Here is a 15,474-nt window from a genome sequence, read left to right as displayed (position 1 = left end):
TGCCCACTCTAACCTATTCTTTTTGTTTTCTGTTTCAAAAGTGGCTTTTTCTTTGCAATTCTTCCCATAAGGCCTGCACCCCTGAGTCTTCTCTTTACTGTTGTACATGAAACTGGTGTTGAGCGGGTAGAATTCAATGAAGCTGTCAGCTGAGGACATGTGCGGCATCTATTTCTCAAACTAGTGACTCTGATGTACTTATCCTCTTGTTTAGTTGTACATCTGGGCCTTCCACATCTCTTTCTGTCCTTGTTAAAGCCAGTTGTCCTTTGTCTTTGAAGACTGTAGTGTACTCCTTTGTATGAAATCTTCAGTTTTTTGGCAATTTCAAGCATCAATATTAGGTCAAAAATGGCAAAAAAGAAACTCATCAGTCAGTAGAAACTCTAGAAACTCATCAATCAGTCATTGTTTTGAGGAATGAAGGCCTTCATTTCGTTTCATTTTTGACCTAATATTGATGTTAAGACATGCCAGTCTATTGCATACTGTGGCAACTCAAAAACAAACGCAAAGACAAAGTTAAGCTTAATTTAATGAACCAAATAGCTTTCAGCTGTGTTTGATATAATGGAAATTGATTTTCTAGTACCAAATTAGCAATTTAGCATGATTACTCAAGAATAAAGTGTTGGAGTGATGGCTGCTGGAAATGGGGCCTGTCTAGATTTGATCAAAAATGACCTTTTTTCAATTAGTGATGGTGCTGTTTTTTCACATCAGTAATGGCCTAACTTTAATTTGTGATCAGTTGAATGCCACTTTGGTAAATTAAAGTACCAATTTCCTTCTGTACATTTTTCCAAACTTTTGGCTGCCACTGTATGTATATTGTTGCCCATACGTTATGGATACCTGAGGGATATCTATCTATCTATCTGTCTGTCCGTCCACAGTTGGATATTGAGCATTTAGTGCAGATTCAGTTTCATACACATAGTAACACTGGATTCCAGGTAGATCTTGAATGAGAGAGAGTGTTTTGAGGACTGCCGCACTCATACTGCAGCTCGAAGTGACTCAGCAAGAGAAGAAAATCGCTGCTTCAGGAAGAGACAATAATAACGGATGGAAATGACTTTTGATGAGCTATTAGCAAGCCATTCCCTTTTTTTATTCACCAGACTGAAGACTTGAAGAGATGAAGACAGTGGATGTATGTAGACATAGGACAGGACTGCAATTATCTGGATTTAAGGCATAGTCTGTTTACAGTTTCATTCATTCAAAAGGGTGGGAATAATCTTTCCCACTAATTCTCCGACAGCTGGGCAGAGATTTTGCAACAGAAGATGCACAGTTTCACATGAGACTGCTACTTTTGTGTGGCCGGGAATTAAATTACACACTTTATGCTCTCAGTAACTTTAGCTTATAAAAGAGAATTGTATGTAGCTGCTGATGGGAGAAAGAACCAAACCAAAATATTAGAGGAGAAACTTGACAGTTTACTGTGAAAACAGGACACACCCCGAGGGAGTGCGGTTCACTCATATACACACACTCACCGAAAGCACTGTTTTTGATGTAGAAATGGCGGGCGTCTCAGACTACCAGCGGCAGTATAATGTGAAAGACGAGGTAAAAGGCAAGGTTTACTGTTTTTTCTCTAGAGCTTTGGATTGCTTTTTACAGCTGTGTATTTTATATGTGCAGTCTAACTTTTATGTGTGTGCAGACAGATGGAGGAGAGATGCAGTCTGATGAGGGTACGGAGTGGCTTGTGGAGCTGCTGACTGACGTGCAGCTCCAGCAGTACTTCCTGCGTATCCGTGACGACCTCAATGTAACACGCCTCTCACACTTCGACTACGTTAAAAATGAGGACCTTGAAAAGATCGGCATGGGCTGTCCAGGTGGGTGCTGTTGTGTGTAGTGTGTTTGAGAGGAGTTTAAGTGTTGTTTTAGGGTTGTGTTTGGGGGCAAGAGTGATTTAATAGAATTGTCATAGGTGAATCACCCTGACATAGACAGTTCTTCCACTAGCTCAACATATTCACAGAATAAGATGGAATAATCTTAGAAATAACCTACCAGAGAGATTTCTCTCAATGTGTTTTGCATTTACATTTATTTGTTTGTCAGATCTTCTGATGATCTCATCTCTTTTGGATTTTGCAGGTCAAAGGCGGCTGTGGGAGGCAGTGAAAAGGAGAAGGGCCATGTGTAAACGCAAGTCATGGATGAGCAAGGTATGATGTGAATCCTGCAGGTCTTTAAAGGAATATTCCGGGTTCAAAACAAGTTAAGCTCAGTCGACAGCATTTGTTGCATAATGTTTATTATCACAAAAAATCGTCCCTCCTTTTCTTTAAAAAAACCAAAAATGGAAGTAACAGTGAGGCACTTACAATGGAAGTGAATGAGGCCAATTTTTGGAGGGTTTAAAAGCCAAAATGTGAAGCTTATAATTTTATAAAAGCACTTACAATAATTCTTCTGTTAAAACTCATGTATTATTTGAGCTCTAAAGTTGTTTATTATCATAATTTTACTGTTGTTTTACACATTGTGATGGCTACAAAGTTGTAAAATTGGCTATAACTTTACACAGAAAGGGCTAGTAAGCGATTTTATCACACTAAAACAATTTTAAAGCACATATTGTTTATGTCTTGTGGCTATATTTTTGAAATTGAGTATTTTAACATTAACTGATTTGCCCCATTTACTTCCATTGTAAGTGCTTTACTGTAACCCGGCCTGAGGCAGATGGGATAGGCTCCAGCACTACCCATGACCCTACATAGGACAAGCGGCTATAGAAGATGGATGGATGGAACATTATGCCACAAATGCTGTCGATTGAGCTCAACTTGTATTGAATCCAGAATACTCCTTTAAGGATAACTCTGGCTAGAGCGCAGGTTTATTGCTTGTTGCTTGTTAACACCTCACGAAACTGTGATGAAGTGTTCTGTTATGTTTCAAATAAGTATTTCAATGTTTCTCCTAACATTCCCTTGGAGAAATAAAAATGGACACAAATGGCACGATTGTTAGCATTAAGGAAGAGAATAAAGGAATAAATATACTTGTGGAGAAGGTTTTCTTCGTTCAGGGGTAAAAAGAAGTTCGAAACAGCTGAGCAACAGGATACTTTATGCGAACATTCAGACACTGTCCACACCGCTGTGGGAGGCATTTAGAAGTACATTTAAACATGAAGATGCTCAAGACTACTAATGTGACATTAAAATGTGTTATCAATGACTTCATGCCTCATTCTATGAGTAAAATTCACATTAGGTCAGTAAAAGAAGCTGTTTTAACCAGTTGATGATGATTTAAAGTAATATATATGCAGTAGATACTATTTTATTTGTCTTGTTTACATTCTGAATTCATGCAGCTATTGAGCTAAAACGCTCTACATGGCCAAAATATGCGCCGATTACTCTCTGTTATTGTAATTTATGATGACACTGATACAACTGCAAAGATGAGTGCATAAAAGAGTGTTAATGGGCAATACAGACAAAAGAATGATATATCTTACAAGCATATCTTACTTTGGGCAGATGTGTGAATGGCTTTCGGTGCAGGTGGCACATGAGTGAATGGGCACTTGAGAGTATTTGAGTAGATTTGATTCCTTTGTAGACTGATTAAACAAAAAAATCGCATGATATTGTCTTGGAAAATGTCTCTACATGAATGATCGTTCAGATGTAGGTACATTTGCACCAGCTCGCTAATAAATCTGCAACTGTGTTTGTGTTGACTGATCAACAGAATTAGCTGTCTGCCTCAAAGTAGTTGGAGCTTCAGGTCACACCTACCGATGACGTGGGCTAATGGCGGTAAGAAGGTGTTTAGCAGCCAGTAAGAAGTTTTCCTAAAAATTCCACCTGGCGAGCTGTTACGAATTACTGAAACGAACTCAAAAACACCTTCTTTTTGGACAGATTTTGTTCTAAATGACATCACACCCATTCCTTCTTTGATTTCGTATTAAGTATATCGGGGCCTTAAAACTATAAAATTAATGTTTTTTTGCATAGCTTAGATTATTTGATGAGAAATATTTGAGTGCATTTTGAAATCTCTTGATTTTTGATTGCAGACTTGTTGAGATATTTTCTGAATGTCTAGATGAGATGTGGGAAATTACTGGGGTCTTTTTCTCTGAAGAAAAATCTGAAGATTAGACTTTAGCAAAAGTAATTTAATCATATTGCTGTCTAAGAGAAACAACTGAGATATTAAAGAGTTCTCATTTATGATTTTTTCTTTTGTTAAAGGTGGAAACTTGTTTCAGTTACTTCTATCATATTAATTACATTCATTTAATTTTGACTGTTTTGAAGATTAATACTTACAGTCTGTTTATCAATAATGGCATTTATGCATTCAGGCTACATACTGTACAGTGTATCAATGATATACTGTATGATTAGCTATTGCATATTTAAGGCAGAGGCAGGTAAAATCACTCTCAGCCGTAGTCGTTGTGCTTGGGCCAGCAGGTGTTCACTGGGAAGCGGCCTGACTCAGATTCGCAGACCCCAATGGTGTTCCGCAGTTCCTCCCCCTCGTCAACTCAGCCAGACGGCCAGCCAGCAGATCTCACTTGCCTTATCAGCGACAGAGACCTCACCCTGTTCGAGAAACTGGGAGACGGCTCCTTTGGAGTGGTGAAACGTGGAGAATGGCAGGCTCCCTCAGAAAGAGTGGTGAGGGGTTAATAAAAATGTACCAGTAATGATTATGACTGTCGATACACAAAATATTATAACAGATTTATTTTCTTCCTTTGCTGTAGCTGAATGTGGCCGTGAAGTGCCTGAAGACAGATCTGCTGGAGCAGGGTGAAGGTCTGGATGACTTCATAAGGGAAGTAAATGCCATGCACTCCCTGGACCACCAGAATCTCATTCGTCTGTATGGTGTGGTCCTCACACACCCCATGAAGATGGTGAGAATGGAGAATTAAAGTAATAAAAATGGCACTCTGTGGCTGCAACAAACATCTATCTAACATAAGTATGTTCTCATATACCTCTATGGAGACTAAAGTAAACTGAACCAAATCAAATTGAAGAAAACCCTAATATTTGTTTTCCCACAAGAGAATCTATAAGGACTTAGAAGAGGCGTTCACAGTAACAGTGAATAAATGGCGGGAGGTTGCCAAGTCACTTTCCAGCTAGTTACTAGTAGGCTTTCCTACTCAACTGTGATATCCAACTGTATCAGGAGGTGTATCACATGAGCTCCATTGTCTGAACTTCCATTGGTAGTCATTGCATTGCATCACTGCTCAGTTGCATAAAGTGGAGCTCTGCTCAATATTGTTGCATGTCGCTCATGTAGCCTAAAATCGGCAACTCTCATTGAAATTGAATGACTTTCGGTCACTTTGTCAGTGTGAACTCCATGTTTAAAGGCTGTTACAGCACTTTGTATATTGTTTGTTTTTCTTTATTTGTGTTTTAGGTGACAGAGCTTGCCCCATTGGGTGCTCTGTTGGACCGCCTGAGGAAGCGGCAGGGCCATATATTGATATCAGTGCTGTGCCAGTATGCCGTTCAGATCGCCTGTGGTATGGTGTACCTCGAGTCTCGACGATTCATCCACAGGGACCTGGCGGCACGCAACATCCTTTTAGCCTCCAATGATCTTATCAAGATCGGTGACTTCGGCCTTATGAGGGCCCTGCCTAAGAATGATGATCATTACATAATGCAGGAGCACCACAAAGTCCCTTTCGCCTGGTGAGGAACTGGATTTTTCTTTCTCCTCTTTGCTTCTTTCTCTCCACCAGGCCATGTTGATGTGTTCTGTGTTTTCCAGGTGTGCTCCAGAAAGCTTGAAGACCCGTACCTTCTCTCATGCCAGTGATACTTGGATGTTTGGAGTAACATTGTGGGAAATGTTCACTCATGGGCAGGAACCATGGGTTGGGCTCAATGGTAGCCAGGTATACACACACACACCTAACCGTAACACTTTATTTAGCTACATAAGGAAAGCTGGCATGACATTTTTATGTGTGTGTCCTTCTATATAGATTCTCCATAAGATCGATAGGGAGGGAGAGAGGCTTATCAAACCAGAGGACTGTCCGCAGGACATTTATAATGTCATGCTGCAGTGCTGGTCACCCAAACCCGAGGACAGACCAACATTTGTGTCCCTCAGGGACTTTCTAGTGGAGGTAAGGTCACAGAAGACAATAGTAGAGGGGTATTCGCGTATATTTGTCCTTAAGTAGTAATGCACGTACACCAGAAAGTCAGTATAATTACAGGTTGTTTTAATTAATGAGGGTGTTTTTAATTTGCATGTAGACATTGCCCACGGACATGAGGGCACTGCAGGACTTTGACGAGCCAGACAAACTTAAAATTCATGCCAACGACATCATCACCATCATCGAGGGCAGGTGAGAATTTATTCTGCATTTTTTTCATCAACCACCCAGAACACCCTAGCAACTTCATAGCACTGCCCAGACAACCACCCATAACACCCTAGAAACTTCATAGCAATGCCCTGACAACCACCCAGAACATCCTAGAAACTTCATAGCAATGCCCTGACAACCACCCATAACACCCTAGCGTCGTGGTGCCGAGTTTTGCAAGGGCAAGCACCACTTACAATTTCTTAAGAAAAACAACTAGTTAGTGACAAGTCAAATTAATTTTGTGATTTTATGTATATTTATTCTGATTCTTTGAGTCTGGTCATATTTAAGCCTATTTTCTGTGCTGCAGAGCAGAGAACTACTGGTGGAGGGGTCAGAACAGACAGACTCTGAAGGTGGGACAGTTCCCCAGGAATGTGGTGACCTCTGTGGCTGGCTTGTCTGCTCACGACATCAGCCGACCCCTCAAACACAGTTTTATCCACACAGGCCACGGGGACACAGACCCACACCGTAGCTGGGGTGCCCCTGATAAGATCGATGAGTAAGATACTGTGACTGTGCATGACTGGTCTCTTGTTAGCAGAAATATGGATTTTTTTCTAATAGATCACAATAAGATGGCTTGTGTTCACCACTAGAGAGCAGAAAAGTATTATTCTAGGTGAATTTATTTGGGAAAAAATATGTGGAGGAGGTCTAACTTATTTACACCAGCCCATGTGTTCTGTGTTTAGTCTGTATCTCGGCAATCCCATGGATCCCCCGGATGTTCTTGGGCTGGAATCGAGTGCAGCCAAGCCTACTAAATTACCAAACCGGGTGAAAAGTAAGTGACCACTTGATCATGTTGACCTGGACTCCTTTTAAACACAAATTAATATTCTAGTATTAATACAGCTTCATGTACAAACCTCATTCGGAATATCCAATGTAATAGAATATTAATATAAATCTCAGCATGTCCAAACAAATGTAATTTTGAGTACTACGAGAGACATTCAGGTGTGAAAATGAATTTTTGAAGTGAGGAAGTTTTTTTTTTTTTTGTTTTTTTTTTGGCAAACTTTAAAAGAAACGAAAATAAATAAATATACAAATAGGTGAAAGCACTAAAATTTGCTATTAATTTTACTGCTGTGGGATTTTGTTAAAGGAATATTCCGGGTTCAATACAAGTTAATCTCAATTGACAGTATTTGTGACATAAAGTTGATAACCACAAAAAATTATTTCAACTTGTCCCTCCTTTTCTTTAAAAAAGCAAAAATCAAAGTGACAGTGAGGCACTTATAATGGAAGTGAATGGGACCAATTTTTTGAGGATTTAAAGGCAAGAATCTGAAGAGTGTAATTTTATAAAAGTACTTAAATAAATTCTTCTGTTAAAACTCATGTATTATTTGAGCTGCAAAGTTGTTTAAATTGTAATATTTACAGTTATTTTAGGGTTTGTTGACATTACATCATGGCAACAAAGTTGTCAAATTGGCTATAGCTTTACACAGAAATGGTTAGTAAGTGAAAACTAAACTAAAATCATGTTAACTCGCATATTTTTCCACGTTCTGTGGCTATACTTTTGAAACCATGAGTATTTTAATTTAATGCCGCATTCACTTCCATTGTAAGTGCCTCACTGTAACCCAGATTATTGCTTTTTTGTTTTAAAGAAAATGAGCACAAAATTGTTTGTGTTAATCAATATTATGCCACAAATGATGTTGATTGTGCTTAACTTGTTTTGAACCCGGAATATTCCTTTAAGGACATATTTTAGAATAAATTAATTTATCAAATTACTATGCAGTTCATGATGAACTGTCATGTTGCTCGCAATGGATTTTATCATTAAGGGAGAAGCTAACAAAGTTTTACCTCAGAACGACATTACTGTGTGTGATTTTGTTGAGCAGATGATTGAATTTAATCAAATTCATGATGATTATTCACTCAGTATTTTTACTAAATAGTATTATTTATCATTATTGCTGCTTTAACAGTTAATGTTTTGATAATCAACAGCAACAACAACCATAATTCAGCAAATAGGAAGCAGAAATTCATAGATGTGATTTTAAATGTGTAGGCTTTACGTGTGCAGAAATAAATGCCGCATGTACACATTAAATCACATTTACAGTAATAAAAAGCATTTTGTGCAATTTTTGCAATGTAAACAATCATTTCTGACTTTTACGTTCATAATTGTCCAAAATACAGAAGTAGCAGGTGTTTAGTATAAAGTTTAGGTCAAAATCCATTGATATTTCTCACTTTGCACTGATAGTTTTGCATGAATAAATTACTTCCGGTCGGGTGGTCGCATTCGGTTTAGTAGCACGAGTTGAAATATTTCAGTGCAGCTGAAGCTCAAATTGGATCTGATAATGTCGCATCCAGAGAAGGTCGGAATCCCACGCAGCCCCGTACAACTCTCCATTGGAAATAAATGACTTCCGGTCTACCGGCTGTCGTTTGTCGGATGCAGTGAAAAGGCAGCTTTAAATATTCGTAATGTGTTGGTCACCATGTGCAGCATAAATGAATATTACAAAAGCATGTAAACCTCTTTTTTTGGAATAAAGGCTTAACCAGAATATAGACCTTAATCTGAAACTTTTGTGCATCTAAAGATGGTCTTCGCCATGCTCTCCTTTTAATTCATCACATATTCTCTCTTTTGCTTTGTTTGTCTCCATTTGTTTCTGATCTTTGCTGTTTTAACTGTTGTGTCAGAACAACCTCCTCCTAGGCCTCCTAAGCCAGCAGTTCTTATTAAGAGTAAGCACAATTTATTTTCTTCTAAGTGTCACTGCATACACTGACAATGTTACAACCATTTTTCTATGTCTTGCCAATTTGACCTGATTGGTTTTTATTTTTGTTTCCAGAACCATTCTACGACTCTGTGCTTGATGATGATGATGATGATGATGATCTGATAGTCACAGGTGTGAAGAAGCTCTCTCTTAAGACCCCTAACTACCTGAGTTTGCGCCTCCGCCCTTGGGAAAGCACCAGCCCGAGCGACCACCTTAGTGAAGTCTCCCTCATTGATTTTGGAGATGACAGTTTCAGCTCTCCCTCACCGTCCCCCATTACAGAGACACCCAACCCCAGCATGTCGAAACTGCCCTTGTCCTCTGCTGCATCCCTCTTGGACATGGTGCCACCGCAGAGCCCCAACCGTGCTCTGCCCAACCCCATGCACCCCACACCAGTGCTGGATTGGGACATGCGGCCCCTGCCTCCACTCCCGGCGTACGACGAGGTGGCTGTTGAGTGTGTGGAGCAGGAGGACATTGAGGTGAGCTCCATAAATGCATCTGTGGTGCAGGAAGACACTGCATTTAAACAAGCACAGACATCAGAAGAACAAACCAAAACCAATGGTAAGCACAGCATGGAGGACAACCTCTTTTTACCATCCAAACACACTGAGGTGAGCCATTCGTTTTCACAATCTGCAGACATCTTCAAGGAACTACAGAGGGAAGTGATGGTGAAGCTTCGGGTCCCTCCAGCGGGACGTTCTCTCCCCACTTCCCCCACTCCTTCAGCCCTTACCCCACACCGCCAGATCATCCTGCCCTCTTCTTATGAGGACAAGCCTCAGATACCCCCCAGAATCCCCATTCCGCCCATGCGGCCCTCAAGGCGTGCAGGAATATACAGCAGCAGACTGTCGGTCTCCCTTGTAGACCATGAAGATGTGAGCCTGTGTCCACCTCAGATACCCCCAAGGGATCATACGTTATCTCAGCCCAGCTCCCGGGCCTTGAGCCCCATGGTACCGCAGGGAGGCTCCCCTCAACAAAGATCTAGTCTCTGCTGCGTCGGGTCATTGGGCTCCTGCCTCTCGCCATCAGCATATTCTTCTGCGGCATCCAGCTTCTCCACCACCTCCTCCACATCCACGTTCACCACCCCCAGTTTGACCAGTTGTTCTCAGTATGGCTCTACTGAAGTGGGACAAACCCGAGCCAAGAGCCCCTGCATCTTGCCTATCATGTGTGGTGGTGTGAAGGCCAGCAGTACTCATTATTACCTGCTACCAGAGAAACCAGCATACCTAGACAGGTATGACAGGTTCTTGAAGGACCAGGAAGGAAATAATGAGAAAAGAACTACAAATATGGCCACTGTGAGGCCCATGGTTCAACAGCAAGTCAACAAGTCCAGTGTTTCCCCCGGGCACACCAGTAACAGTGGGAGCGGTCTAGCTGCGCCGAACAGCACCTCGCTGGCTGGGACAACTGCGCAATCCAGTGCCTACAACCGAGCCACAATACAACAAGTGAGTTTACAGCAACATGTCAGCAGATAACAACATAACTATTGGTTGCTCTATGATGTCATGGTTTTCTGAGATGGCTGATAGGATGGAGCCTGTGTCTGTAGGTGCAGGAGGCCGTACATGGAGTGACTGTAGATGAGTGTCAAACAGCCCTTCAGACTCACAGTTGGAACGTTCAGGAGGCTGTAAAATACCTGAAGGTACTAGAGTCTCTGTGTTTTATCAAAAAATGGCCAAAATCAGACTATTAATCAGCTTAGGGTGTGTTTCCCAAAAAGCATTATTTGCCAACAATGATCGCAAGTTCCATCATTAACAACATAGTTTAACGATTTGGTGATTCCTGAAATTGTAGTTACAACGAACATTCTCAAACAGCATTCCAGAGTGGTGTGGTTGGAACTACAGCTTTTCGCTTGTGGTTTGAAGCATAGTTTCATGTTAGTTTGCTGCGTGGACATCATTTCACTTTGCTGAGGCTTCTATATCTTTTATTCCATATACAGTATATCTTTCATTCTGTCAACACTTTGACCATGTTTACATGCATTTAAGAAAATGGCTTATTCTGGGGTCTGCGGCCTTCTTAAACGTCACGCAAACACGAATGCAGTCATTTAGGGGATTAAAGGCTGTTAAGGCTTTTATGTGTTTATGTTAATGCATAAGTGCTGTTTATATGTTTTTTAAGAGTGCACATGTGCGTATCTGCTCAAGTGCATCAGGGGAAACCCATCTATTGCATCTATTGCAGTGTATGTATCTACACTGTGCATAGAGCTTTCCTGTCTTCAGCAGCTTTCTTGCATTAAATGGTTTTCTGGTGTACGTGTAAATTAGCTTTCATAATTTAATATTTGCAGAAGTTATTACTCCACCCCCTACGTAATGTCATTAATGACAGCTCAATGTTGTTGAACCAATGTAGTTCAAACGACGGATGTGGGACACAGTTACCACGGTTTCGAAAAACAGTCGTGACTAGCTAATTAATTTCTCCAATGATGCAACGTACTATGGTGGTTAAGCAGTGAGTTACGTCATTGTATGGGAAACACACCCCAGGTCAGTAAATCAGTCAATCACTATTGATTACCATTTCCTGGTGTAGGTGGAGCAGTTGTTCCGACTGGGTCTCAAGGCTCGGCCCGAATGTGTTGAAGTTCTAGAGAGATGTGGCTGGAATCTGGAGCAGGCCAGTACTCAAATGCTAGACTCCTATGGTCCATCTAGACATAGGTAAAATGAAATTATTTAATATATAATAATTTATATTCCTGGCAGACCAACTGAAGATCACACTGATATCTCTCTGTTAGGTTCTAACAGCAGGAGGAGAAAACAGAGCTGTTCTCCATTCCACCGCATCCAATGAGAATAAATTCTTGACTGCAGCCCAGTGACTCTGGACCAGTCATAGATAGTTGCAGGTCATTTGAATTTTCATTGCTTTACCGTTTATAATCAATGTAAGACAAATCATGCAAAACTCACCTACTTGAATTACAGTAGTGCAATGTAAACACAGATAAGAAAAGAACTGTTTTCTGAACAGATTTTGTTTTACCTTTGTCCTACTTATTATTTATTATGTTTTTAAAGGTATTATTTAGATAAATGTCTGTTTTATTGACTGCATTTAATATAGAATGACATTACACTACAGCCTAGCTTGACTTTACATTCAGTCTGTAAAATGTTTCAGAATATTTTATTCAGGGGCGTAGAAATTATCTGAAGTGTCGTGGGGGTACAATATAAAACTTGTCAGCTTTGCTCATGAATATTCATTAGGTGATATGATGTGATATTATGTTCTCCCAGTATTCCTAAATGCTTTGCAGAAAGGCAGACATTGCTAACTAGGTACTTGTCATAGTAGGATACGCCAAATGGTGCATGCCAATGTTTAAAACTTAGGATTAGAGGTTTGTTCAAGTACATTCAAATACATAACCCTTGTAAGGTAGGGGGAAGATGGTCAAAAAAAAAAACTCTTAATGTGGGGGGTACATGCCCCTCAAATGTTGTAATGGTTGCTATGCCCCTGATTTTAGGTAGACTTTGCAGGGTATACCGTACTGGTGCAAGAAAATTGTAAATTGATGTATTGTAAAAATCCTAATTCTCTAATCATCCTATTAACTCTCATTCATGAAGTTGCATGCAGCTCACAGACTTTGTTGTCGCTACTTTAAGCTTTTGCTAGATTTTAATTATCCTTAGTGGTGTTGGTATAAATACATTTTTAATGTGCCATCATGACTGCAGCTGATACACTTACACACTTACAGTATTTATTCTTTCGTTTATTTCTTTGTTAGTTTTGTTGGTCTTCATTCTCTTGTGTTTGACCACTAAAGACATCAGTCACATTAGGTACTTCCCTTCGTTTACACAGTTGCTGCTTAGGCTGCTATTTTGAATGAATAACATGCTTTTTACCTAATAAGTGAACACTGGATTCTACTCTGAACTCCATTGCACACATTGCGGTTTTGCTCAGGTTCATATCACAGAAATGGCAGTTAGTCTCTGTGTAAAAAGTAGATAGTTTGTTAAAAGTGTTTGCTACATGAATCGAACTGAATTACAGATTTTTGTGTGCTTTAGTCTTCTATAAGGACAGTTTGCTACTCTTTGTCAATTATTGTTCTCTAATATACTGTACGTCAATCAATCATACAGGGATGTCTGGCTCAACACATTGAAGCTTCTGCTCTGTGTTTGTGTGCTTTGTCATTTTTACCTGCTTTTTTGTTCAGATGCTCAGTATTATAGTTAGTTTTATCTGCACTGGTTTTGTGTATGAATATGCAATTTTTTGTTGCAATACAGTTTTTGAAATATAGCCTGTGTCATTGCTCACATCATGTAGGTTGCATACCACTTTTTCTGAAGTGGTTGGCTGAATGCTGGGCCTATTGCAAAAGCTTTATAAATGTGTCTTGTAAAATTATGTATCTGTATTTTTGTAATTAAGTACATCTTTAAAACTGGTGTGATGGAGGTTTCATTATTTTATAATATTTACTTTTCTCAGACTACAAAAGTTTGATTCTTTATTTAGCACAACTGGGATGTCCCCGGGAGTTTATTTTCAAGGACATTTTTTACTTGTCTGAGGGCATACTTTTCCTACCATGTGTAAATTTCATAATAAGATAAAACGTCTTTAATTTGTATAAAACAGTTAAATTTTATCAGATTATGGAATTAAATGATATGTCAGAGCTAATATGGCTGTTACTTATTAAATCAACGTTAAATACAAAAGTATCTGTAAAGTAACACAACATTCCCTGCTAGCTTGGATACATTAGCAGTCCAGAGGCAGAGCTGCACCATGGAGCCCACTGAGCCTAGAAGTGAAGCTGCTTAAGAGGCTCGTTGAGCCCAAAGAAGGAGCTGCGTCGTGGGGCCCATTGAGCCAGCTGTGAAGCTTCATCACAAGGCCCACTACTCTTGTTGTAACAAAATGTTTTAGAATTATTAGGATTTTTATTTAATCATGTTAGCTACACACAAAAAAATATAGAATAAATTAATATGACAGCTACAGGTCAGGTCACCCATACTCATAAATGTATGCCTGCAATATACTGAAATAAATAAATAAATGATGCAGGAAAATGTGTGTCAGTGTGATACAAAAGAATGAATGAAGATATTTATTTCAAAGTTAGTGCATCATGTCATATTCCCTGACTATCATAATAATATTGCTATGTCATATTACCTATTCACTATCATTAAACTAATGTAGCTTGTAAAATAGCATTTGTAAAAAAAACACTTTTATGACACATCTTCTTATTATCTAGAATGAGAATGAGGAAAATGTGCCATTTTACAACAATATATGTGGTAATAAAGACACAATTGTGAGAAAGTAATTTTTAATAAAAGCTGTACGCAACAGTATGAAACTGTGCTTTACCTTTACGGCCATTTCTTCCAACAGTTTCTCTCCTGTGAATGTCAGTGAGTTTTATTAAGAAAATAAATGGAACCAAAAACACTGTTCTAAACTGAGATACAACACAAACCATTACAGAGACATACAATTTTATAAACTATTCTATATGAATTATTTAAAGAGTTGTGGTATCTAAAAATAATTTTTAAATATTTTAATTATGGAATTAGAGTTGCCTGACCGCTTCAGTTTTATGAATTCGCTAAATGATTCTCTCTCTCTCTTTTTTTTTTTTTTTTTTTTTTTGAGTAAAAACAAGAAATAAATTCTTATCATTTAACCTTTCGGAGGTCATGCTTAGTGATGGCATTCACGGATATCATCTCAATCCCTAAATAATGAGTTTTCTTATTTATTAGTCAAACCAATACTCCAGAGAATGTCATGGTGGGCTTGATTGCAGATGCATAAGCTTTGTCTCTTGGGCTTTGCTCTGTTTCAGTGAGAAGGATATAGCTGCAGGCATAGCTCCAAAAAGGTATGTGAGCTCCAAATCGCCATTTAAGATATAAGGAGCCCCTAACCTTACCCTTTCCCTAACCTTAACCCTTTTGGAGTTGGCGTAAACCCCTTTTGGAGTAACCCTGCCCCTTTTGGAGTAACCCCGCCCTCTTTTGGAGATTCCACCCCCATTTGGAGGTCTCCGGCCTGCAGCTATACCTACTTGGTTTCAGTGGCTGATTGATTAATTGAATCCAAAGATTGTTTGAAACTGCTCTAAGCACAAAACCTGTTAGTCTTAGATTCAGACTGGAATGATAAGACTAGGCATTTATATCCAAAGCAGTACAGAGGTTTTCTTGTTCAATGACATTTAAATTT

At 39.4% G+C, this 15,474-nt stretch overlaps 1 protein-coding gene across 6 annotated transcripts in view; it reads left to right on the top strand.

Annotated features, from left to right (window-relative positions):
- The window catches only part of LOC127431608 (activated CDC42 kinase 1-like), a 31,268-nt gene that overhangs the window by 3,782 nt on the left and 12,012 nt on the right, over positions 1-15,474 (top strand). For 2 of the 6 annotated variants that reach the window (XM_051682105.1, XM_051682104.1), the window contains exons 3-18: positions 1,532-1,581; positions 1,679-1,856; positions 2,122-2,192; positions 4,449-4,676; positions 4,766-4,918; positions 5,440-5,717; positions 5,797-5,923; positions 6,014-6,160; positions 6,294-6,388; positions 6,723-6,917; positions 7,111-7,202; positions 9,113-9,157; positions 9,268-10,673; positions 10,778-10,873; positions 11,785-11,912; positions 11,993-14,601. In XM_051682105.1, the coding sequence (XP_051538065.1) occupies positions 1,534-1,581; positions 1,679-1,856; positions 2,122-2,192; positions 4,449-4,676; positions 4,766-4,918; positions 5,440-5,717; positions 5,797-5,923; positions 6,014-6,160; positions 6,294-6,388; positions 6,723-6,917; positions 7,111-7,202; positions 9,113-9,157; positions 9,268-10,673; positions 10,778-10,873; positions 11,785-11,912; positions 11,993-11,999 (3,294 nt within the window). In that variant the 5' untranslated portion in view covers positions 1,532-1,533 and the 3' untranslated portion in view covers positions 12,000-14,601. Of the gene's footprint in view, positions 1-1,531; positions 1,582-1,678; positions 1,857-2,121; positions 2,193-4,448; positions 4,677-4,765; positions 4,919-5,439; positions 5,718-5,796; positions 5,924-6,013; positions 6,161-6,293; positions 6,389-6,722; positions 6,918-7,110; positions 7,203-9,112; positions 9,158-9,267; positions 10,674-10,777; positions 10,874-11,784; positions 11,913-11,992; positions 14,602-15,474 lie in introns of those variants that run through there. The other 4 variants (XR_007895626.1, XM_051682109.1, XM_051682106.1 and 1 more) reach the window with 4 other exon arrangements.

The sequence above is a fragment of the Myxocyprinus asiaticus genome, chromosome 41 (genome assembly GCF_019703515.2).
Source record: "Myxocyprinus asiaticus isolate MX2 ecotype Aquarium Trade chromosome 41, UBuf_Myxa_2, whole genome shotgun sequence".
Classification (NCBI taxonomy): Eukaryota; Metazoa; Chordata; class Actinopteri; order Cypriniformes; family Catostomidae; genus Myxocyprinus; species Myxocyprinus asiaticus.
This window is presented reverse-complemented; position numbering and strand designations above follow the sequence as displayed.